Source organism: Toxorhynchites rutilus, chromosome 1 (assembly GCF_029784135.1).
Source record: "Toxorhynchites rutilus septentrionalis strain SRP chromosome 1, ASM2978413v1, whole genome shotgun sequence".
NCBI lineage: Eukaryota > Metazoa > Arthropoda > Insecta > Diptera > Culicidae > Toxorhynchites > Toxorhynchites rutilus.
The window spans coordinates 183,793,537-183,817,777 of NC_073744.1; the positions used below are offsets into that span (position 1 = coordinate 183,793,537).

General features: G+C 40.1%; 1 protein-coding gene across 15 annotated transcripts in view; it reads left to right on the forward strand.

Moving 5' to 3' along the window:
* The window catches only part of LOC129768776 (disintegrin and metalloproteinase domain-containing protein 11), a 912,619-nt gene extending 891,616 nt beyond the window's left edge, over nt 1–21,003 (forward strand). For 8 of the 15 annotated variants that reach the window (XM_055770661.1, XM_055770645.1, XM_055770654.1 and 5 more), the window contains 3 exons: nt 2,073–2,838; nt 2,910–3,314; nt 10,656–21,003. In XM_055770661.1, coding sequence (XP_055626636.1) covers nt 2,073–2,838; nt 2,910–3,314; nt 10,656–11,082 — 1,598 coding nt within the window. In that variant the 3' untranslated portion in view covers nt 11,083–21,003. The remainder of the gene's footprint in view (nt 1–2,072; nt 2,839–2,909; nt 3,315–10,655) is intronic. The other 7 variants (XM_055770693.1, XM_055770709.1, XM_055770728.1 and 4 more) reach the window with 2 other exon arrangements.
* Nucleotides 21,004–24,241: the final 3,238 nt, after the last annotated feature.

Here is a 24,241-nt window from a genome sequence, read left to right on the forward strand (position 1 = left end):
GTACCCGTTTTTGCGGTCGTCTCGATTCGCGCTTATCCACTTTTATTCTACTGTTTCATCGTACGGTCGTCCCGATCCGTACGTGTTATTATAAAATATTTATCTATTTTTACCTTGCTTTTATGTATAGCAGGGCAGTATTTATGAAGATGAAGATGAAACATATCGGTGTTAATAATTTGTTCGTTTTCCTTGTGCATCTTTAGAGCAACGCTCATTAATAATACATAACCCATAATTTTTAGTTTCAATGCGTTACTGCGAAGTAATAGGTACTAATGCAATTTATTTACAACACTGATGTGCATCAGTACTCAGTACTCATCATTTTTTTCAATACCGCCTACTAAACATAGAAACTTAATTGAAAAAAAAAACATTTGTTACTCTTTAGCAACCAAAGTATTGAGCTGCATTAATTGAAGAATAAATCGTTGTATCTGACAACAAGTTTCAATTTTGATATCATTCAAGTCAATCAACAGTTTAACAGTTTAACATTACTTAATAAAAATCGTTAATGATAGTATGATAGTTCTGCTACTTGTAGTTTTCCGCTCACGGGGTAGTCCCGGGTTGACCATTCATGTCTTCATGTATTTTGAAGACATTCCCCCAAAAGGTTCTATCGCCCTTTTGCACAAACTTTAATGATAAAAAAACAAACGCTCGAGATGCAAGTTTCCAAATGAGATAAAGTTTCTGAAGACTATTTTTCCACATCCCCAACATATGTTTTCGTATCATACAGGGTGGCGCATAAGTCACACAACCAATTGGCACAAAAAAATTTCGCATAAAAAAATGTCTCCCGATACAAAATCTTTATTCTCGAATAAAAACGTATACAAAGTCGACAACTGAACCGCTTAGGAACCAACACGTTCGATAGTTGCAGCGTGATCGTTATTTTTTTTCCTTCAGAGAGCGTTGCGTAGCTTATGCGCCACCCTGTATATAGATTCCATTTGTATGATGTAAGGCAACATTGTTGCATATTTCACAACAAATTGTATTTTTCTGTTATGCTTCATCATGAAAACTGTTTGAGTGTACATACCATGAGTACATTATGTAGAAGTGTATTTTGAAAGATTATTGGCAAACCTTCAGAATTGACCGCAGCTGGTCCGAAATCGACCCCGTATTGTGTGGTCTTGTCTTGGATGAAAACCAAATTAAATTTGAGTTTGCTACGACCTCGTATCCGGTCGCGTTTTTTCTATATTTTCTTCAAACGATCCAATTGTCTTCTGAAGAGCTCCGACGTGATAGTTTGACACGGTTTGGGTAGCTCATAATGGATAAGATCTTCTGATCTTAATTAAAACAGAACATTATCTTGACCCAATGAATTTTTGACTATACAATGTCTCAATTGTATGTATGAGTAGTCAACCCAAAGGGTCGTGTGTACTCACTATATACGTTCGCAACGAGGTGAGCTATATTAGAATCCCAGTTTACCGAAATGGAAACATTTTTCTAGGAACGGTTTTTGTCGGACATTCCCAAACATGTGATGTAAAGGTTGTGGATTAATACAGGCAGTGCAAAATACTCCCGATTGAAATAATCGACCAGCCTTTCACCCGATTCTCACTCGTACGTATCGCTTCAAGTTCGCTCTCAGCTTAACCCAAACCGAAAGCAGCAGTGCAATTTGTACATTGGCATTCCATTTGGAGCATTGGGCTCCCGGGAGGCTAGCCGCGATTCCTGGGGTGTAGGTAGATGATAGATCACTGAGACTAGGAGCTAAGGAGAAGGCCTACAGTCTGCAGTAATTGTAGCTGTCAACAAAGCGAATCTTCAGCGAAATCTTTCATTTTGTTCGTTTCTTCAGTTCAGCATCAATAGCCCTGCACTCCTTTCCACTAGCCCACCAAAAAATAACTAAACTTCTCGACATAAAAATAACCACTAAGTGCCAGTTAAATTGCTATAACAAAACAACAAAAATATTTTTTTTCACTAGTCCGGTTGAACTACTGAAACTCGAACCGAAATTTCTTTCTTTTCCCGTTTTTTGTCGGTTTGCTCCGAAACAATGCCAAAAAATAATCAAAAAGGCGAAGACGAGACAGTATCGTTCATCGATCTACCCCCAAACAATATCTCGAAAGTGCCAGAAAAGGGCATACTTAAAAAACACGGATTCGGTCTAGCGTTGGGCGATAGCAATAAAGAAAAATGGCCCGACGATACACAATCCGATAATCTCGAATTGATAGCTCAGCAAGAATCCACTATTCCTCCATCAGGTGGCCAGGTGGGCGCAGCGGCCGTTGGCCCCGTGTCGGACGTCGAGCGAACGATGAAGAGCCTGAACGGTTATCACGAGGATATCCTCGAGGCGCTGCGACGATCGGCGGCGCAGGTTCCGCGTAGCAGCGCCAACACACCGTCGGGTAGCATCAGCGAAGAGCTGCTCCGGAAGACCCTGTCCGATTGCGTCGCCGGAATGCAACTGGGACCTCCCAGCGTCTACCAGCAGCAGCAGCAGCAGGAGCGGGAGTACAAACGTAGCGGTAGTTCCCGCACCGGCTCCAAGGAGAACATCTGCGATCCCCAGCAGCACGTGCTGAGCGATACGGGTGCCACCTCGGCACTGCTGCAGCACCACCGGCAGCAGCAGCACGTTCCGGATGAAGATGACACGCCCTCGGTCGGGCCGTTGCGTATCCGAAACCTCGAGGATCTCATCCGCCAGCTGGAGCATCACTCGTCACGCCACATGAGCCCCAGCGGGTCGGAGGACATTCGCATGTCCGAGACTGAAGTCGATCGCCACTATAGAGTAGATAGTTCAGCCGCTTGTAGTGAATCATCACATGGGTAAATTAGATAAGCATGCGCTTTAACCAGTCGTAGTACTAAGAGTGTTTTGATTTTTTTTCCCCTTTCAGCTCAAACCAACAACTAGCTCAATCGCAAAAAACTGCCACGATACTGCCGCCCTATAGTAGTCGTTGTCGTCCACCGCGATCGGACGACGAGTCCCGGTTTTCTTATGGTGCAGCTGGCGGTCCCGGAAGTAGCGGTACCGGTCGCTACCGACATTCGGTCAGTCGTCATCCCGCACATCAGTCCCACTCACCCCACTCGCCTCACACGTTCACCCATCACACCCACCATGGGCACGCGCATGGCCACCCGTCACACGCGGGCCATTCGTCCCATCACTCGTCGCACACCCATCTCCACCAGGACGAGGAGGGAATCTACGAGAGTGCCGATGCCCATCCAGTGCACCAGCATTCCCACGATCGGAGCGCGCTGAACGATCAGCGTGACACCAACGATAGCGAAAGGTAGGTTTTTAAAGCTGTTTGTGGTGCCGCTACCCGAAACCCGCTTCGTACGAATTCTCCTGCTGCTGGTGTGACCGCCGTCTAGCGCGAGACACAAAGCGCGAAGAGAGATAGCAAGAGTTTCCTGCACCCGATTAAACGCTTCTTACTGATTACTACAGAAAAAATCTTTCCTGTGGTCGATGCACAGCTTCTCAGAAATTCTTCAGTTCAGCTCATCTATACATCCGTATCACCAACCCATCGTAGCCATCCGTAGCGTGTTAAGTGCTTTATTTTGTTCCGTTTATTATCGTAGTATTTCTTCTGGTCTTTATAAGTTTTCTCTGTTTTTTACTTGAATGTGTGTAACACCAAGAAAAATCAAAAAGGCTGATTTAGACGAAGCCAGTCAACAATGACTGGCTAATAGTAACGAGCACTGTGTAAACAAAAAAATCCTATTACTGGAAAAGCCAGTATCATGTCAGTACAGTGCCAGTGGGTAACCTCCACAGCAAATGGAATTCGTTCACGCGTAAACTCAATGGAAATTTCTTTCAGTCATTTGTAGAATAAAGATAAATTTCTCCACGGTTATGGAGCTTATAATCTAATCCGTTTATTAAAATGATTTCGAATGGGCAAAAGTAGGAGTAAAAATAGAAAACCACTTTATCTGTTGAACACGTTTTTAATTAAAAACTACATTTGATATGTCAGAGGATTTTATTATTATGGTGTCGATAAAGTAGATACTGTAAGGGCATGACAGTTAGGTTGCCAGGGTTGCCATTCTTACAGTCCCGCCTCAACCACAGTAACTCACCAAGTCGACATTGGCTCGATGACGATGAATCGAACATATTTAATAGCAAGCCGTAGCACACAATGCATTCAGCTCCGCTTCTGTGGAGGAAAATGAGACCAATTGCTGATTCGAGTCATTCAGCCGATAGTACAACAAGTAACCTCGAACAAGCAACCACTGACAGAGCGTCTGACCTCTGGATTGTTGACCCAGTCCGTAGCCGAGAATATTTCAACCTTCAAATCAGCATGACACATCAGTCCGACATCCAAAGTTCCGTTTATGTACCTTAAAATACATTTTTAATACAATCAGTAAGAAGTTCGCTGCTGCAGACAGATTTGGTCTTGTTTGGTCAAGTTCTTGGTACGGCTTCTTAGTACGTTTCACCTCCTCGCCTTTCGACAGCTTCAAACGGCTTTCCATGGGAGTCGATGCCGGTTTGCATTCTTCCATTCCAAAGCTTCACAGTAGATCTTCCAAGTATTGTCGCTGAGAGATACGCAGCACTCCTGTTTCCATATCATGATCGATTCGCATCCCTAAGAAGCTTTCAATCTCTCCCGCATCAGTCATCTCGAATTCGGTAGCAGGGCAACGCTACACTACATCAACTGCATTTAGCGAAGTTCCAGCTACAACGCACGATAATCACTTTCTTGCTACCGATCATCCGAATGGAGCTCCTCTTGAAACCCATACAACCTTCTACGAACCCATGGAAACGATCAGTTCACGTTCTTGAAGCTTGATTGATTTCTGCAAGCGACAGACTTGATCCTTTCCGTAGTTGAAACCTTCAGGCTGCAGTCTGGATATTTCCTCTTTGAGTTGGCCGTTAAGGAACGCCGTCTGGGCAGTCATTTGGGAGATTATCCTCTTCTTCTTGTTTGCCAGAGCCAAGATCGTCCTCAGAGTATCAAGCTTCGCTACCGGTGAATATGTTTCGCAATATTTATTTTTTTGCTTAACGTCTTTACAACACGGCCTAATTCACTATTCTTCTTCAATTATCTCGGTTCGTAACTATCTCTCTCCGATTCCGCGGGCATCCCGTGCTCACCAAGTCCTGTTCCACTTGGTCTAACCAACTTTCTCACTGCGTTCCTCGTCGTCTCGGATTTCTGATCAACACCATTTTTGCGAGATAATTGTCCGACATGCTTGCAACATTAGCTAGCGTATCCTTGCAGCTTTCAACACTTTCTGGATACTGGGTTCACCGGTGAGTTGCGTGAGCTTGTGGTTCATTCTTCGCCTCCATACGCCGTCCTCCTGCACACCGCCCAAGATGGTTCTTAACACACGTCGTTCAAAGACTCCAAAGACACTACACTACTGCCTAATCGGGTTCTGTCATGCTCGGATCCGGAAACCAGCATGTATTTGGTTACAGACGCATTGATTCTCAGTCCAACTCTCTCTGCTTCATACCTGAGGCTAGTGTAATGTACAGCTACCGTCCCAAATGTTCTGCCGCCAATGTCTACGTCATCAGCAAAGTAGATGAATTGACTGGATCTATTGAAAATCGTACCATGCAAATAAAACGGCACTCGTCTCATAAGACCCTCTAGCGCAATGTTGAACAGCAGGCAAGAGAGACCATCACCTTGTCGAAGCCCCCTGCGGGACTCTAATGAAACAGATAATCCACCCGATATTCGCACACAGCACTGTATTCTATCCATCGTAGCCTTAGTCAGTATTGTCAACTTCCCGGGGAGGCCATTTTCGTCCACGATTCTCCATATCTCTTTTGGTGTTATTGGATCATATGCGGCTTTGAAGTCGATTAATAGATGGTGCGCTGGGACTTCGTACACACGGCATTTCTGGACGATCTGCCACAAGGTCAGATCTGGTCAGTATCAGACCAACCTTCATAATCAGTCGATGCACACAATTAACCAACTTTTCCGATACGGAACTTCGTTAATTCGGTCTTTTTCCGGCAACGCAGCTATGGTGAATGTGCGTAGTTTTCGGCTAAATCCTGCGTGTTTCAGTCGCAAAAGATTGTACCGTCGCGAACATCGACACCGAATGTTGTTCACAACGGAGAGTTTTGGGCGCATCCTAACCATCACTAGGTAGTAGTCCGAATCGATGTTAGCGCCTCGATAGATTCTGACCTCAGTTATGTTCGAGAAATGCCGACCGTCTATCAGAACATGGTCGATCTGAGATTCTGTTTCATTTGGTGAACTCCAGGCATATTGTTGGAGGAATTTGTATTGGAAGAAGGTACTGCGGACGGCCATATTCTTAGAGGTGATGAAATCTATGAGTCTATGAGTTTGAACTCCTCCTTTCTACCGATCTGAGCATTGAAATCTCCGATGATGATCTTGATGTCATGTTTTGGGCAGCGTTCGTATTCGCGTTCCAGCTGCGCGCACGTGGAGCACGTTGTTGTCATCATCGGGACTTGCAAGGTGAGGACTGTGTTCGAGAAGCGGCCCTCAATCCTCAATCTACACTACATTGGCCACCAATCAATCATACGCTTCTGCATCACAATGAAAGCTGTACCTAGCTCGCTTGTATTGTCGCAGCTCTGGTAGATGGTATGGCTATCGCGAAACATACGTACTGTAGATAATCTCAAACACACTTTCAGCAGCGCTACGATGTCAAACTTGCGGTTCTACCATAGTTCGGAAAGCACACGAGTACTTCCGAAGAAATTGAGAGATCAACAATTCCACATCCCTAATTTCCAATCGTTAGTCCGTTTTCGTCGCCTTGATCTATGTCGATCAGTCTGATTCGACTCTTCTTGTGTATCGTTCGATACTTGGTGTTTTAGCGGTGTAGCTAGTAAGACTGCGACCAATCCCATTATCTCGCAGGAGGAGCATCTAGATACTGCTGTTTTACGTCCCAAGTATCACCAAGACTGGGCAGAGACGCCATAGCGGCATCAATTCGCTTAGATGAGCAGTTTCCGAGTTTTTGTGGCTTTTCTTGGGAGCTGACAAAGCACTTTGCTCATCCCATCACACCCTAGACCGTTCCCCTGAACCAGTGCAAGCCAGAAAAACGATCATGTCGATAGAATTTCTGACCCGAATGGGAATCGAACCGAAGCCCCCATCTTGAAAAGCGCATCACTTACTACAAGGTCTTGAGGACCATCTTCGGTGTGAACTTATCAGGAAATTTTCCACCACTTTTCATCAACTTCTTCGAGGGGCATTCAGACAGTTTGTGTCATTCTTGTCCACACCCAAAGCATTGAACTTCTTCTTTATATTTTGCTGTTTAAAGCTCGTTCTCACAAAAACAGCCGAATTGTTTTTCACTACCAGTTTACTAAGCATTCCCTTACGCTTCGTTTTCTCATCCTCGTCCTCATCCCCGGCACTTTACGAACTCCGTGTTCAGATTTGCCTCCGGCATAGTCTCCGAAACAGTAACAACAGTGTGAAACGAAGCACCAAACGTAAGCAAAAGATGTTGCCATAATAAGGTCTATCTCTTCCATCTCTGCTCCAGTTCCACGGTCGAAGCATAGAAAGTGTTCCTGAGCAGGGTACCGCCTTCATACCGCAATGCCAACATCCTACCCTAAAGATGCATACGGTTGGCGATACCGCGTTGCTCGAAAACAGCGACAGGTGGATCTTTTCAACGCGATCTTCTTCGGTCATCTCTACAATCACTTTCACTGTTCACCCGTAAACCGTTTCAAAAACGTCCTGGGCCGATAACCCAAAATGATTTCGGATGGACAAAAGCGGGAGTAAAAACAGAAAGGCACTTTATCTGTTAAACACGTTTTCAATGAAAGTGACCGTAACATTTGACATTACATTTGATAAATCAGATGATTTTTTCATTATGGTATCGATAAAGTAGATACTGTAAAGGCAGGACAGTAGGTGTACCAGGTGATTTTTTCAAATGCCTTCAAATGTGTTCACTGAAATTCATACTTTTGAACAAAGTTTGATTGCATATTCAATGTTTATTCTAATTGGCATTCTTATATAGCACATTTCATGAAACTTACCTTGAGGTTTTGAAGTTTATTTCAATAAATGTGAACGAAGAATATATTCTGCAACTGCGAACTGAATTTTATGAATTTAGAAATGATAATAACCGTTGAAATGAAATGACCGTTGATTGAGTGATTATCGCGATCGGGCGAATGACACTGATACAAAAGCCCTACTTCTTTTGATAATATTTTCGGTCAATGGTTAGAATTTTATGGAAATAATATCTTTCAAAAATTCACATACGCTATCATACTGGAATGTTCTTGTTTATTTCATAACGTCTCCAAAATGCCTTCACAAAATCAAATGTCTTCACAGTACGTCAAATGTCTTCAAAATGAAGACATGTCTTCAAACCTGGCATCCCTGCACGGCGGTTAGGTTGCCAGGGTCGCCATTCCAACACTTATGCGAATCAATCACAATTTAAGCAAGCTAATGTATTCTGGCTGGTTCTGTACCAACAAAAAGTACAGCAGACGGGCTATCAAGTGTTGATCGCAGTTCGTCCCGAATGTTCATATCGCGACGCACTGCTAAAAGCTGTGCGCAGGAACGAGACAACAAATGATCGTTTACACAATTCACAAACATGGTGGTTCTAACAATTCTTGTTGATGTTGTTTCTGGCTTTTTTTAAGCTCCACCATATTGGCTTACGTAATGTAAATGAGAGCTTGCATGTTTATGAGGTTGCAAATCGCTTTCACACGACTCTTGGAGCTTGTTATTGTTTTGATGAGCAGTGGTGGCAGATTTCCAAAAATAGCATATGCAAAATATTCTCTCATTGCAAACAATACACTCTGTCTAACTTCTATAAGACCACCATGAATATATTTCGTTTTAACACAAACAGTTCGAATTTCAACAAGATATTTTCATACATTGTTGAATGCTTAGAATAAAGTATATTTAACGTCAATTTCGTTCAAAAAAGTAATTTGTTTATTTATTGACCTAAAAATAATAGTTTCAGCTGTCCAGTTTCTATAAGACCATTTCAAAATTCATAAGTATTATCAATGAAAAATTGAAAAAAATCGACCGATTTACAGGTCAATAATTGGTAACCTTGCCATTTTAGTTAATAACCTGGAAAATTCGTGTTGGCATACTATTTACCAAATTCTGCAGAACGGATTTCTTGATATTTTCCCATGTCTTTGATATTGCGGCCTTGAGCTGTGTACCGCGTACCCTCAGTGTAGGTGTCCCCTGAGATTTTCAACAGGATTAAGCAAACTTCTGGAGAGCGAGACGGGCAGTCAAAAAAAAAAAAGTTTTTGATCCTCAATCCATTGCTTAGTTTCCTTGCTAGTATGATAGAAGCATTGTATTGCTGAAATGATATTTTTTTTTGCGACGATATCTACGCAAAAACGGTAATAGAGAGGATTCCAGAACACGTATCTATTCATTTTGAATGATGTGAAAGCTATTTTGAGGTTTCCGGTTGCACAGAATTCCGCCCAAACCATGCACGAGCCTCCACCTAAATTCATGGTTGAAAAATACTGTTACTCCTTCCGTAAATCCCGCCAGTACCCGTTGAAACCATCTGGACCATCCAAATTGATTTTTCGTCACTGAAGATATCTCATACATTGAAGAACTTTTAGTTATGGTATATAGCAAAATGTATTATTTTAAAAACATTCCTTGTCATAACATACCACGTCCCACTGTCGGTTCATGTGAGCTTTGGTAAAACTCAGACGTCTTCCGAGGTGAGATTAGGAGCTTTGGCCTTTTAAGCTTTCTTTATGTAAGGACTTTTTACCAAAACTTGACGAATTGTCTCCCAGGAAACATTTAAATTCAAAGATTGCTTTATTTGCATAAGCGATTTTGAGGTATTCGAAGCTGTTCCAACTATTTCCCGCTTATCTCGGTCAGAGAGTTTCGATTTACGTGGAGCTCTCTTCTATTTGTCGTATCCTTGAGGATTCGCCAAACAATTGAGCACTACTTGATGGGATCGTCCAATCCGACGAGCAATTCTCTTGATACTTGAATCTTCTTGGTGAAATGCATCGATTTGCCTTTATTTGTTTACGCTCAGCGTTTGCACACACACATGAAAATCATGCAGTGTATGATAGTCACCAATACCAATATACTAGAATATAAGTTAAAGCATTGTTTGTTCACAATGACAAAAAACAGCAAGATTATACCCTGGTCTTATAGAAGTTGGACAGAGTGTAGCTGTGAAAACCACATATAAAGCAACGACTGTTATTGAAGTAAATTGAAGGAAATCTCACTGGCATGATACCCACTGGTAACGTCTAAATCAGCCTCGACCCGCACATACATACCCACACACCTGACTCGTCGCACTCATTTCTGCATTTAACTCCACGCAACCACCATGTGTGTGTGTACAAGCGATCTCTTCCGTTTCTTCCGATTACTCCTGATTTGGTTAGTGACCTATGAGACCAAAAGAAAGTTTTTCAAACCGTTTGTTTTTTTTCTTTGTTTGTTTTGATATAAACCACCACGAAATTGCCCTGCTGCCAATCACTGTTTTAGTGATGACTTATTTCAAGCTCAACAACAGTTAGCCCGATGGGCGAGTGAGGACGTGGTTTCCGTGGTGGTAATGGAGCAAGGATCGGATTCGTCCCACGCGCAAGGTCCATCGTCAGCCAGTACCATGCACGGCCATATTCAACAACATCCATCGCATCAGCATCAGCAGTCGCATCACGACCCCATTACCACCACCACCAGCAACGTCAATGGAGTACCAGCAATGGGCAGCTGTCACAATATCAACAGTTTGAGCCATCAGCTGGTGAACAGCAGAGACTACTATCCTTCGCCACCCTCCACCGAAACCGAGAGCAGTGGAAGCGTAATCCAGCCGTCGAGACGTGGACCCATTATGCAAGGCCCCGTAGCAGACGGAAATCATATAATGGAGAGTACAGGTCGCTATCCCGAATATAAGCACTGATAGTAGCTGCACGGGATTTAATCTTTTCGCAAATTGAATCCCTACTGTTACAGCAACAGCAACAGCACAACGTAAGCAAACAAAAATAAGCATACAGTTACACAATAGGCAGAAGGCCAATGGCGCCTATTTGTATGAACTATCCATTCGAATTTATACTTCCGCAACAGAGCACGTGCAAGATAGACATTTATAATTAAAAATAAACCTCATTCCCGTACGAAGAAAAAAATCACACATACACTCTGACACACAGAGGTTATGAAATGATAAAATCAGGCGAACAACACGAACCAAGAACATAATAAGGATAATAAGGAAAATACACGTTTCCATAAATAATTCCAAGTGCGAGTGGAAAACTGTTACATTGTAAGCGTGTGTGGATGAAGGCAACAAAAAACAAGAAACAACCATGGAGAACAATATGAAGATATAAGTAACAAAGTGTTCATCATCATTAACACCTTTTATCAGACTATCCAAGCAACCTCTAATAAACCATAAAACACACACACCCACACATGCTCATCCTAACAAAGCCATACACACAAGGCAAGAAAAACAGGTCGAGACATACGAGTGTTATACAAAACCATAGGATATAAAAAAAAGAAACAAAGTTAAATAATATCCCTTTCCTTAGGCACTAATAATAATGAGCACGAAACAACAGCAGAAAGGAGTGTGTCTGTTTTTACCAGACCGTTTGTGAATATCAAGTAAATTATGAGCCAGACTCTCTATCCCACACACACACACACACACTCATAACGATTGCTGGAAGCGCAATGTCAGCACCCGTTTATCATTCACTATCATCGACGTTTAGATACATAAAAAAAGAAAAATGAAGCAAACCAAACTCACCCACACTGGATAGGATAGCATAAATTGTCTAGAAGTTTCTACCTTTCACCAGCGCTCGCGTCTCCTGCGGGTGGGTGGGAAGTGAAGCATATTAAAACAGATTTTTACTACACACGACACACACACAAACTCACAACTGAAAGCAAAAAAGAAAACAATTCAACCAACAAATAAAAACAATTGTCTCGTGGTAGAGCATGGAAATGGGAATGCTTGAGGTAATTTATAACGATGCGAATAAAATTGGGAACCACTAAACGCGCCCCGCGTCATTCCTGTCACAAGCCACAGCTTACACGCTAAATGTCACCAACAGGCAGACCTGGGAGAAATGTCTGTGGCCTAAAGCACGCGGTGAAATAGATCGAATGAAAATTCTGTATCGAAGCGGGCGTGGAAAAATCAAAACGCGGGGCAGCCGTCGCCTTCTTGTGTGTTTGTATTTATCATTCCATTGGCTTTTTCCAAGGTACAATGTCAAACAGATTTGAGATGCAGTTGAATAAATGTACTTATTTTCGTATTAGCACCCCTGAAGGAAGCTCTAAATTCTAAACACTTCAATGAAAATAATTGGAAGTTCTTGAAATGTCCTCAAAATGCTCAAAAAACGAAGTCCTTGCCCTTACTCTACCATTACTGATAGATTACTCAATATTTCCACTTAACTTCGTTATTATACAGTGTGTCCCAGAAAAAGTGTCACTGAAGTAAAATGGAACGTAAAAAAAGGTTTCATTTGGAATTTTATCAACTAAATTAAACCCCTTTGTATCTTCCAGTACGCAATGATTGGCAAAATAAAGTGCCCACTTTTTTCATTTTTTTGACGTAAGACTACGTCTTTCATTCCTATACTGAGGTGTATGTTCAAAGCTTCGAAAATGAGAACGATACGCCGGAGCAACGAGATTTTGAGCGTTAATACCTGCCAGCCAATTAGACGAAATGGTATGATAAACACATCATAGTTCTATGTGTTATATGCCTGTTACTAATTGATCCAAAAACTTATTACAATAGCTCAAAAATTGCTTCGAAAGCAAGCTATTGAAAACATAACAATCTAACTCATTGACGATGTTTGCTTTGTGGTGAAAGCAATGTGAACACGGACGTAAAATCAAAGCGCCTGGGGGAAATCATCATATGGTATTCTGAATCTAAGATCTGAATCTGGAATGTTAGTATGGAGTCCGAATCTGGAATCTCACTCTCGAATCTGACTGTGGTTTCTGAATCTGGAGTCTGAGTCTGAAATCAGGATCTAGGATCTGAATCTGGAATCTGAATCTAGGATCTGAATATGGAATCTGGAATCTAATATCTGAATCTGGAGTCTGAGTCTGAAATCTGGATCTAGGATCTGAATCTGGAATCTGAATATAAGACCAGAAATCTGGAATCTGAATCTGGAATCTTACTCTGGAATTTGACTGTGGATTCTGAATCTGGAGTCTGAGTCTGAAATCTGGATCTAGGATCTGAATCTGAAATCTGAATCTGGAATCTGAATCTAAGATCTGAATCTGGAATCTCAATCTGGAATCTTACTCTGGAATTTGAATCTGAAGTGTGAGTCTGGAATCTGGATCTAGGATCTGAATATGGAATCTGAATCTAATATCTGAATCTGGAATCTGAATCTAGAATCTGGATCTAGGATCTAAATCTGGAATCTGAATATAAGACCTGAATCTGGAATCTGAATCTGGAATCTCACTCTGGAATTTGACTGTGGATTCTGAATCTGGAGTCTGAGTTTGAAATCTGGATCTAGGATCTGAATCTGGAATCTGAACCTATGATCTGAATGTAAGATCTGAATCTGGAATCTGAATCTATAACCTTGAGCTAGGATCTGAATCTGAAATCTGAATCTAAGGTCTGGATCTGGAATCTGAATCTAAGATCTGAATCTGGAATCTCAATCTGGAATCTTACTCTGGAATTTGACTGTGGACTTTGAATCTGGAGTCTGAGTCTGGAATCTGGATCTAGGATCTGAATATGGAATCTGAATGTAATATCTGAATCTGGAATCTCAATCTGGAATCTTACTCTGGAATTTGAATCTGAAGTGTGAGTCTGGAATCTGGATCTAGGATCTGAATATGGAATCTGAATCTAATATCTGAATCTGGAATCTGAATCTAGAATCTGGATCTAGGATCTAAATCTAGAATCTGAATATAAGACCTGAATCTGGAATCTGAATCTGGAATCTCACTCTGGAATTTGACTGTGGATTCTGAATCTGGAGTCTGAGTTTGAAATCTGGATCTAGGATCTGAATCTGGAATCTGAATCTATGATCTGAATGTAAGATCTGAATCTGGAATCTGAATCTATAACCTTGATCTAGGATCTGAATCTGAAATCTGAATCTAAGGTCTGGATCTGGAATCTGAATCTAAGATCTGAATCTGGAATCTCAATCTGGAATCTTACTCTGGAATTTGACTGTGGACTTTGAATCTGGAGTCTGAGTCTGGAATCTGGATCTAGGATCTGAATATGGAATCTGAATGTAATATCTGAATCTGGAATCTGAATCTAGAATCTGGATCTAGGATCTAAATCTAGAATCTGAATATAAGACCTGAATCTGGAGTCTGAGTCTGGAATCTGGATCTAGGATCTAAATCTGGAATCTGAATCTAAGATCTGAATCTGGAATCTTAATCTGGAATCTGGAATCTTACTCTGGAATCTGACTGTGGAGTCTGAATTTGAAGTCTGAGCCTGGAATCTGATTTTGAGTTTGGAATCTGAATTTGAATCTGGAATCTGAATCTGAATCTGAACCTGGAATGCAACCTGAATCTGGAATCTGATTTTGAATATGGAATCTGAATCTGGAGTGTGTATTCTGAATCTGGAATCTAAATTTGGAATCTAAATCTGGAATCTTCAATCTGAAATCTAAATCTTGAACCTGAATCTAGAATCTGAATCTGAAATCTGAAATCTGAATCTTCTGAATCTTCTAATCTGGAATTCGAGTGTAAGCCACGCAACTGAAATCAATTCCCTCCTTATTCTGTATTTCGATTTCGTTCGAATTCCATAATCACTTGAAGATTCTGGAAGAACTAGAAGTAGAGCTAGTCAAAGAAGGATCCACCAACTTTTTCCGCAGAGATGATTAAGAATCCATTATTTTGCGGTTAATAGCATTTCACGCCGCTATAAAATCTGATAAGAATCTTTTTCATGAATCACTTTGAAAGAATCGAACTCGCGTCAATTGAATTTGTGGGCGAATTAAAAGACGTAGTCGTATGTAAACGCTGAGTTATGATCTGTGACAAAAACTACGGCGATGAATCTAAATTTGGAATTCAGGGATGCGTAGAAATTCAAGTCAGAACACAGAACACTTTTTGCTGCGAACGAATTTTGATCATTTGCGCACCAATCGGAATTGTTCTAAGATTCGTTCGATATGCCCAACATCACCGTTTTATAGTCCCTGGGTGGCCTCAGTTGACTAAAAGTGGGGGCATTCCCATTTCACAAGATTTTCTGTGCTTCTTTAACCAATCGTGAAATGACGGAGAATTCGTAATACTAATTCGCCTTTTCCGCCTAGAATGAAAACATGTTAGAACGGAAAATTGAACAACCCCGTACAAGCTCACCTCCGAACTGTGTGCAACAATGCTTGCACAATTGCTCTCTGTGATGTATTGGAATAAGAGCGGTGAGTTCAATCGAAAAATATACCTAGTTTATTCGTTAAATTGCTTACTCATTTTACTATCTCTCTATTTTTGTTTTAAGCTAAAAAAAAAAAGCTGGATCGAATCCCTTCACCCTTCCTTCACGTGCCTCAGTTTTAATTTCGTCGAGTGGTCCCTCTATATAGAAATCAAAGAGGTAGTCCTATTCCAAAATTCGCGACTTTGAAAGAGTGTAATTTCATATGTGTCGCTGTATGAATAATTCCATATTGATACTCATCCACTCACACACTAACGAGAAAAACTTTCAGTGTTCTTTCAAAATATTCTTTCATTCATTCATTGAGAATTACGAGACGAATGACCTTCGGGCTAAGGTTCCTTAAAAACAAGAACAGAACATCATTGAGAATTGATTCAGATGCAACTTCGGACAAATGGTTACCATTCGAACGTTAGTCTTACATCTTTTTTGCGGTTATATCACAGATATAACCCACTGTTTTTAGGTTAAAATGAAAAGTAAACACATCGTAATCGTTCTTAAAATCTTATTTATTATGTTCTTTTTGAATTTCATGTTGCACTGAGAAAAATAAAAGTTTTTCTTATAGAAAAAGCTAGAAGTAGGTTATATTTTTGATATAACCGCAAGGTAGACGTAGGGCTAACGTTGACTTAACAAGAAATAAGTAACAAGCATATAAATCCTAGACATTTCATCTTTTTAATAAAGTGATTCTCATACCACTTCGTTTAGACTGAAAAAAAATCGATTCCTCCTCGGAAATACCCAGCGCAAATAGTACCCACTTCCCAAGCCCCGAAAATTGGAATCATCGTTGATCTGGGACAGGATTATTAACACATGAGAAGGAACGGATTTCTCCTCGGAATTACACAGCAAAAATAAGACCCCCTTCCCAACAATTCCAACTTCCCAATAACGACGATCGATTGCGGTAAACAAATAATTTCATAACGCTGCTTTTATAAATGCGATTTCTTCGATATGTAATATAATATCCACTTCGACAATATCCACTACACCATACCATATCGTATTCTTCACTATCAAATACATAGTCAATGGCACCCTTCGGTATCGAATTGTCATGAATACCTCGGTTTTCGCTAAATACTCCGTTTGGTCCGTGTGATTATCATACCACTTTGTTTGCCAGAAAGAAATTATTGATGCTCAAAGGAGGAATCGAGTCCTCCAAAAAATACCCAGCGCAAATTAGAATCGACTATCGATTGCGGCATCCGTACACAAATAATTTTATAACGCTGCTTTCATCAAAGTGATTTCTTCGATATGATGAAATATCCACTACCATATATTTCGTGTTCGTCATTATCAAATCCATAGTCAATGGTGCCCATCGGTATCGAATTATCATCGACACCATGATTTTCGCTAAATGCTTCTTTCCGTTCGGCCTTCAAAAACTTTTCTGAACTCTAATTAAAAATTTGGCGTCCCTGAAAAGGGCCGTTGACTATATGCTAAGGTACTAAGATAATAATGACGAAAGCGGAAGCGCGACTGTTGAGGCACGCTCTCCTCGGATACGACGGGCCAGCTGGATGTCCTTGGGCATGATGTGATGCGTTTTGCACACAAATTGGTATCTTCGAACAGGCCGACTAAATATGCCTCGCTTGCCTCCTGCAGTGCCGTAACGGCGGAAAACTTTGGAAGCGCAAGTCGGTTTTGAAGTCCTTGGCAATTCCACGAACCAAACGCTGCAAAGGTAGCTTGCGAATCAGCAATTCGGTCGACCTCTGATAGTGACGAATTTCACGCAAAGCGACGGTTCTTGGTCGCTAGCGATGTGGCTTCTTCACACTTTCTGCGGCTGGTGCGCTTTTCCGAGATGCTTTCGTGGTGCATTACCACCTGTAGATTTACAAGCTGTGTGCTTGGTCCTAATGAAGCGAGTCCTCACAGTACGAGAGTAGAGGTAGAAATGAACGAAAGCAAAGGAAGCATCATGTTTCATACTCATCCGTTCGGTACAGAATGAGAAATGGAAGGGGAAAAGAAGAGCATAATGCATAGGCGTCTGAATGCGACCGTCCTCCTCTCGTATCGCCGCATCAACTGAATCAATTGCCAGGAAGGAAGGTATTGAATTAGAGAGACTTTAAACTCTGAGAGTTCATTCGTCTCTAAAATCAATTGCCAGAGCGTATGCGAGTTTATATACGGTTTCAATAACCTGTTTTCAAAGCAATTTTAAAGCTATTGAAACAAGTCTTCGGGTCAATAGTTAACAATCATATGACTCGTGGACATTTTGTCTTTCGAATGAAATGATTATCATGCCACTCCGTTGAGTCGGAAAAGAGGTATTAACGTTCAAAACCTTGCAGTCCAGCGTCACTCTCGTTTTCTAAACTTTGAACTTACACCGCGGTACAGAAATGAAACACCTAGCCACACGTCAAAAAATTATTTGTATTCTAGCAAAAACAGTGACAAAAAATCTCCCAGGTCAGAAAAGCTTCAAATAAGCTTTACTGAAGTCAAACAAGAACATTTCAATAATTGATATGACCTCCTTTGGCCTTCAAGACCACCTGTTAACGCCATTTTCTTATGATACCATCAGACCCAAAAAGCATTACTTTCGTCTCGTTTGACCTTATTCCAGTCATCACTGATCCATGAAATGTGGTCCTAGGCCCACTTCAATCTTTTTTTGATATTTTTGCAAACAACCATGGCTTCTTATGTGCTACTCTGCCCTTAAGACCATTCCTGTGAACGTACGGATTGTGATGTCAGTTGAATGGAATACTCGGTTTCAATCCGTTTCGTTATTTTCGGTAACGTAATATGAAGCAGAATTATGCAATCTACTTGTGTACAACTTACCATAATCCGGAAGCATTTCAACTCCATAACCGCTCGCAAAACTCTTCAACAATACCACACAACAAAATTATCCCATGAATGCCACAAGTTGAAATAAACACAATAACAATACACACCAAACACACACTCGAATCAAAACAAAAATAAATCATTGAACAGGGGCGCATCCTGCGGGATTTGCCGCAAGCGAACCGCAAACACGCGCCTACTACCTACTACACATAAAATGTATATAGCCGTGTATAGTCGTTTAAACGAAACCCTTGCATGCTGCAGGTCATCTATTAGGTAATAAATAAATTCGGTCGAATGATTGAGATACGGAACAGAGGAGTGCAAACCGCCCCGGCATCGGAAGCCACCGGAAGCAGCGGGGAACGTGGTTAGTTATGTTTTTCTCTGGTGCAAATATAAACGAAAAATTATTCTGTGACAGCAGTTGAGAAACACACCGAATAAAAAAAGATATCACTTGAAAATGAATAATTGTGGCTGTTGGTGTTTGCAGAAAGGCAGCCAAATTATGTGAAATTAATGGACAACGCAAACCGTTGGTTAATTCGAGCCCGAAGTGCAATAATTGCACTACGGGTAAATAGTATTATTAAGGTCATAACCTTCAACCACACGCTCGCCATAGCAAATACTGAACACTCAAACACAAATACATTGCATTACTCGTTCGCAGATTTTCACACATAACGATGTCATAGTTGATATATAGGAGATTTTGTACTGAAAACAAAGGGTGAAAGTATCTGTCGTCAACGTAAACAGCACTGTGCAAAAATCAAAAATTAGAACACACCGTTTTTGATTTCACTTTTGCGAAAAAAAATGTGAGGAATCTACTGAATTGTAGTGTAGCGAAAGAAAAAAAACCGTAAATAATATGTAAAATAGAAATAAAGTCAATTTTTATACGAAAACAAATTTAACTAACGAAAACCAAGAAAAAATTTGCAAAAAAATATGAAAATGATTCGGTAGACTTTTTCGGAACTTTTTTCTAAATTGACAAGTAAGTAAACACTAGCAGACGCGGCTACACAAAATAGTTGGGAATCATGTACCGTTGAAAAAAAAAATGCATGATATCGACTATTTCCCTGCGGCGGATACAACTATTTTTGTGTTATCTAAGATCCGACTACAAGAAGTAAGTGAAGCAACCCCAACACACAAACACAAACGCATATACAACACCTAAATACGACTGTCGTACTCTTTGTTACCAACATTCTCGGATTAGAATCGAACCGATTGTGTTCGAAAGTGGGGGGGAAGGTATGAACCTAAAGTAAAACATAGCTGATGAAAGCATCAACACAAGGTAAAAACCCTAATGTTAAGTAATTTGTAAGGGAAATCGTAAACGTCATTCTAAAATAGTTGTATATATTTACAAATAGCGCATATTGAAACATAACAACACACACACATACACTCACACGTACACAAAGCAGTGAAACTGAAAGGAAAAATTAGCAAAAATACAAAACAGCATTAAAGCAAAGTTGATAAACGGATTTTAGTGTAAGTTCAAGTATTTGTATAAAAAACCACGAACAAAAAGTAGCAAATAAAAATAAACCAATGAGTAATCTCACACGCGTACAGAGCGGAACGGAACGGGGTGAACAAAACAGTAGTCAAATATTGAGCGTTATTGATGAAGTGGGCCGGCACTGGTGTAAATTTCAGTTCCCTCATCAAAATCGTGAGCGCGCAACTGCGTATAGACCGGGGATGATAACGAAGCGGTCGCTTGGGAAATGTTCCCCCTTTAGAGACCCCTTGCGTGCGCGATGTATGGCAGCGAAACGAAAACGAATATCTCGTCGTACGTTTGTAAATAATTACCGGAGAAAAATATTTCTAAAAAAAGATAAACAAAAAAGAAACATGTTTTTAAAGCATATGAAGCATTAAAGCATAGTAAAATCCACACACAAACAAACACACACACACACACACAGAAGATGTTCCGAGATAAACAAAGAAGAATAAACAGCATGTAAAAAGGCGGTAAAAAAAATATTTAATCGTTTTATATTGAGTCGAAGGGAAAAAAATTCCAAAAATGGTATTTATTTAAAAAAAATTAGAAAAAAATAGTTAAGAACATCAAATTAATAGATTTTAATTAATTGAAAGAAGAAGAAACAGAAACAAAAACAAGTGCAGTATCGACCGATACAACTAGCTAAACACACTAAAAGAAAGTGAAAAAACAGTAAAAGTAAAACGAAATCACTATGAAAATCAAAAAAAGCGAGCAGCCAGCCGGAGTCATTTCACTATCGGTTTGTGAGAAGCAAACCAGTGGCGGTAAAATGGACCTATACTTTTCGTTCTCGGTTTTCGGTTAGTTCGAACCAGATGATATTAATAATCACACTCAAATGAAGCAGAAGAAAAAGACACTCACACACACACGCAGACTCAAACACACACACACACACACACACACACACACATACAAACAAACAACAAATTAGATCTGTTATTAAGCAATTCTAAAGTTTATTGAGAAATGAGATACAAGAGACATTAGAATAAACTAAAATAAACACAAGAGAGTGGGGAGTAGTAGAAACGTAAGCAAAAAGTGCTGGTAAAACATTTTTTTTTAAACCGAGAGGACCGTTAAAATCCGCTGTCAAATGTGAGCTGTATTTCCAATTTGAGAAAACGAAAAAAAAATATCGAAAGCGTAACACGGTGAAAGCAAAATGTTTTTCGTTGGGTCTGAATTGAAAAAAAAAAGATAGAAAACAGAGAGACGAGAGAGACCGAAGCTGGCGAAAGATATGTTTGATTTTATACATAGGCAATCGTTTTCTAAATTAATTGAAACTGGGAGAGATGGAAAGGGGAAACTTTTTGAAATGTGGAGTACTGTTTTCGCTTTAATTTTGTTGCTGTACAGAGATGTGGAAAAAACCAAAAGTGGAACGGTTTTGTTGAATTAATTTTGTGATAGAAATTAAAGTTTATAAGTTACTAACAAATGGAAATCGTATAAAGATGGATTTTGCATTAACAGATGATGACATTACAGAGGGGAGTGATCCGTGGGTTTCATGGAACTTTGTGTTGTAACTCTCAGGATGGGAATAGGGCTCCCAGGGTCGTGTATTCCTCTGCCGGCTATATTAGGATCATTCACTTCTCACAAACAGGAGCACCTTTAAAGCCACTTGCTAAGCCCACACGCAGAATACGCTCAAAGGTCGTACGGTGCTAACCCACGTTTCGATCGATTGAAGACGAGGGCTGATGACTCCTTTTGAGTCCGGAAGACGATAACATTGGAGGGATAGCGATAATAGAAGAGCACGATTTTCTTATTATATACAATGTTTCTCTTCATTTTATCCTTCCAACTTTCTATTTACTTTTCACCTATTATTTTCTAATTTATCCTGTTTGTGATGTCACATTTTCCATGCATTTTATACATTAAGCAGACCTTACAAATTTATTGACAATATGATGACATTTGAGAGCATAATGACAGCTGAACATGGCCGACAACGCAGAAATCTGGATTTTCTGATTTTCGGGCATCAATATCGTGACATTTCATATGGATGCATGATGACGACGTTTTACCTCACGGACTTCCATACTGAGTTGCCAGATTTGCAAGCGCACATTTAATTTTTGTTAGTCTTTTTTGCGATTGCAATTAAAATTTATACACTTCTGAAATTGTAGGAATTATAAATGAAAGCATTACAGGTCTGTCCAATTAGAAAAATGACGCAATAAATGTAAATTACTGACTTTAAATAGCAAAATAGTGTTCCTTCACACTCCGCTGTAAAATTTGGAGAATGAAAAGATCTGGGAAAATCACAGGTGAAAAAACATCACGTGTTAATTCAAGTTACAGTAGAATCCCGATTATCTGCGGAATAGTCGGGTAAACTCACCGCGAATAACGAAAATCGCGGATGACCCATTAAAGGACCAAAAAGAAATGCAAACACGAAAAAATATGTTTCAACATAAAAACTATGTTTTATCAATACAGAAATCACTAAACTATTCATCTATAAGGTGTATATGGCTAAATAATGCTAAAGCCATAGGCACAACAAAAGATCATGGGCCTACAACTCACTAACAAATTCCGGAAAGGCCTATTGATTAACTATGGAACTCGCAGTCGCGAATAATCCGCACGGCGGATCACCCGCTCGCGGATAGTCGGGGTTCTACTGTCATAGTCTTATTTATGGAATAAAAACATTTGCTTGCAGATAATATAACTTGCATAAATTTTCGCAAACATAAATAATCTGGAATCTCTGAAACTGAAAGGAACAGTCTGTATTTGTGAAGCGAGTATTATGATGTGTTTTTGAGAAGGAAAAACGAGTTTCAAAGTGTAAATTATGAATGAAAATTAACTTTTCCGAATCAAATTAGTATTCTATGTGAATGCAAATCACTTTTTTTCTGCAAGTGGTGAGAAAATCCCATACAAAAATTGTGTCCGAAATTGACGTTATATAATAATAATAAATTTTAGTAGGAATATCTTAAAATTCAGAGGAAATAGGTTAAGTTAGGGTTAGGACTACGCACTTCAACTAATTAAATAATACCAAGTAGATATTTTCATTCAAATTTTACCAATTAAAAATTGCCTTTTAGCCTTCTAAACTGATGGAGAATAGTTTGGATCCCAAACTCGAATGTCGCCAGTAGCCATCGCGGATATTTTCGTTGTCTCTGGTTGAGGGCGATATTGACCGTGTAATGTGGCAAAATATTGATTGAGGTTAGATCGGATGTCGAAAGCCTAGCTGTCACGATATTGAAGACACTTATTGTCAATCAGTTTGATCGTGTAAGGTGCCCATTAGATAATTGTAGTTTCAGCCATTTTCTCTCCTTTTCTCCTATCTGCGTCCTGGCAAGCTGTCTCCCAAGCTTGATCTGCGCATTGGAACGTCATCGGGGAATTCCTCGCTTTTAGGCACTATTCGACACCGATTTGCGATGGCGGATACGGAACGCAAACGATTCCATCAAATTGGCTGGTTAAGCTGCAGAGCTTGTTGAGCTAGGAATACTCAATACGTAAAAAAGGCCCGTTGGACGCACCTGTCCAACGTTACATAACACAGCGTTACTAATACCTTTTCCCATTTTCACCTTACAAATAATCTTGTTTTTCTTTTATCGATTTTTCTCTACCACCGCTATTCACAATCTAACTTCTCCCAACTTTGAATTAAATTTTCCGTCGCACACTTCTAGCTTCCTTAAGCGGTTGAAGTCGTTTGTCTTCACTGTTCATTTACCGAACTTATCTTTTCATCAGCCTTTTGTGTGAGGAAACAATTATTTTATTCTCTGCCTAGTTGGCAACCTTGTTCGATGACGATAGGTCAAATGAATAGTACGTGAAAGTGGGTATTATTCAACCAGGACTCAAACCTTGTGTAAACATCTGAAATTATCCAATCATTAGCAGTTTGGAATAATTTTGATTTATTCGAAGTTTAATTTGGATGAAGCTCAATTCGCGCTTGTTAACCAAGTGTTACAGTATTCAAATCCCGTTCAGGCCGGAGAAATTTTCTATCAATGAAACTCTCTCATTTCGCACAACGACTAGACCACTGAAGAAGAAAAACTAAGATAGTTTCTTTACGTATTGGTTGTTCTTATTTTTAGGTAGTTGTGTAGGTTACTA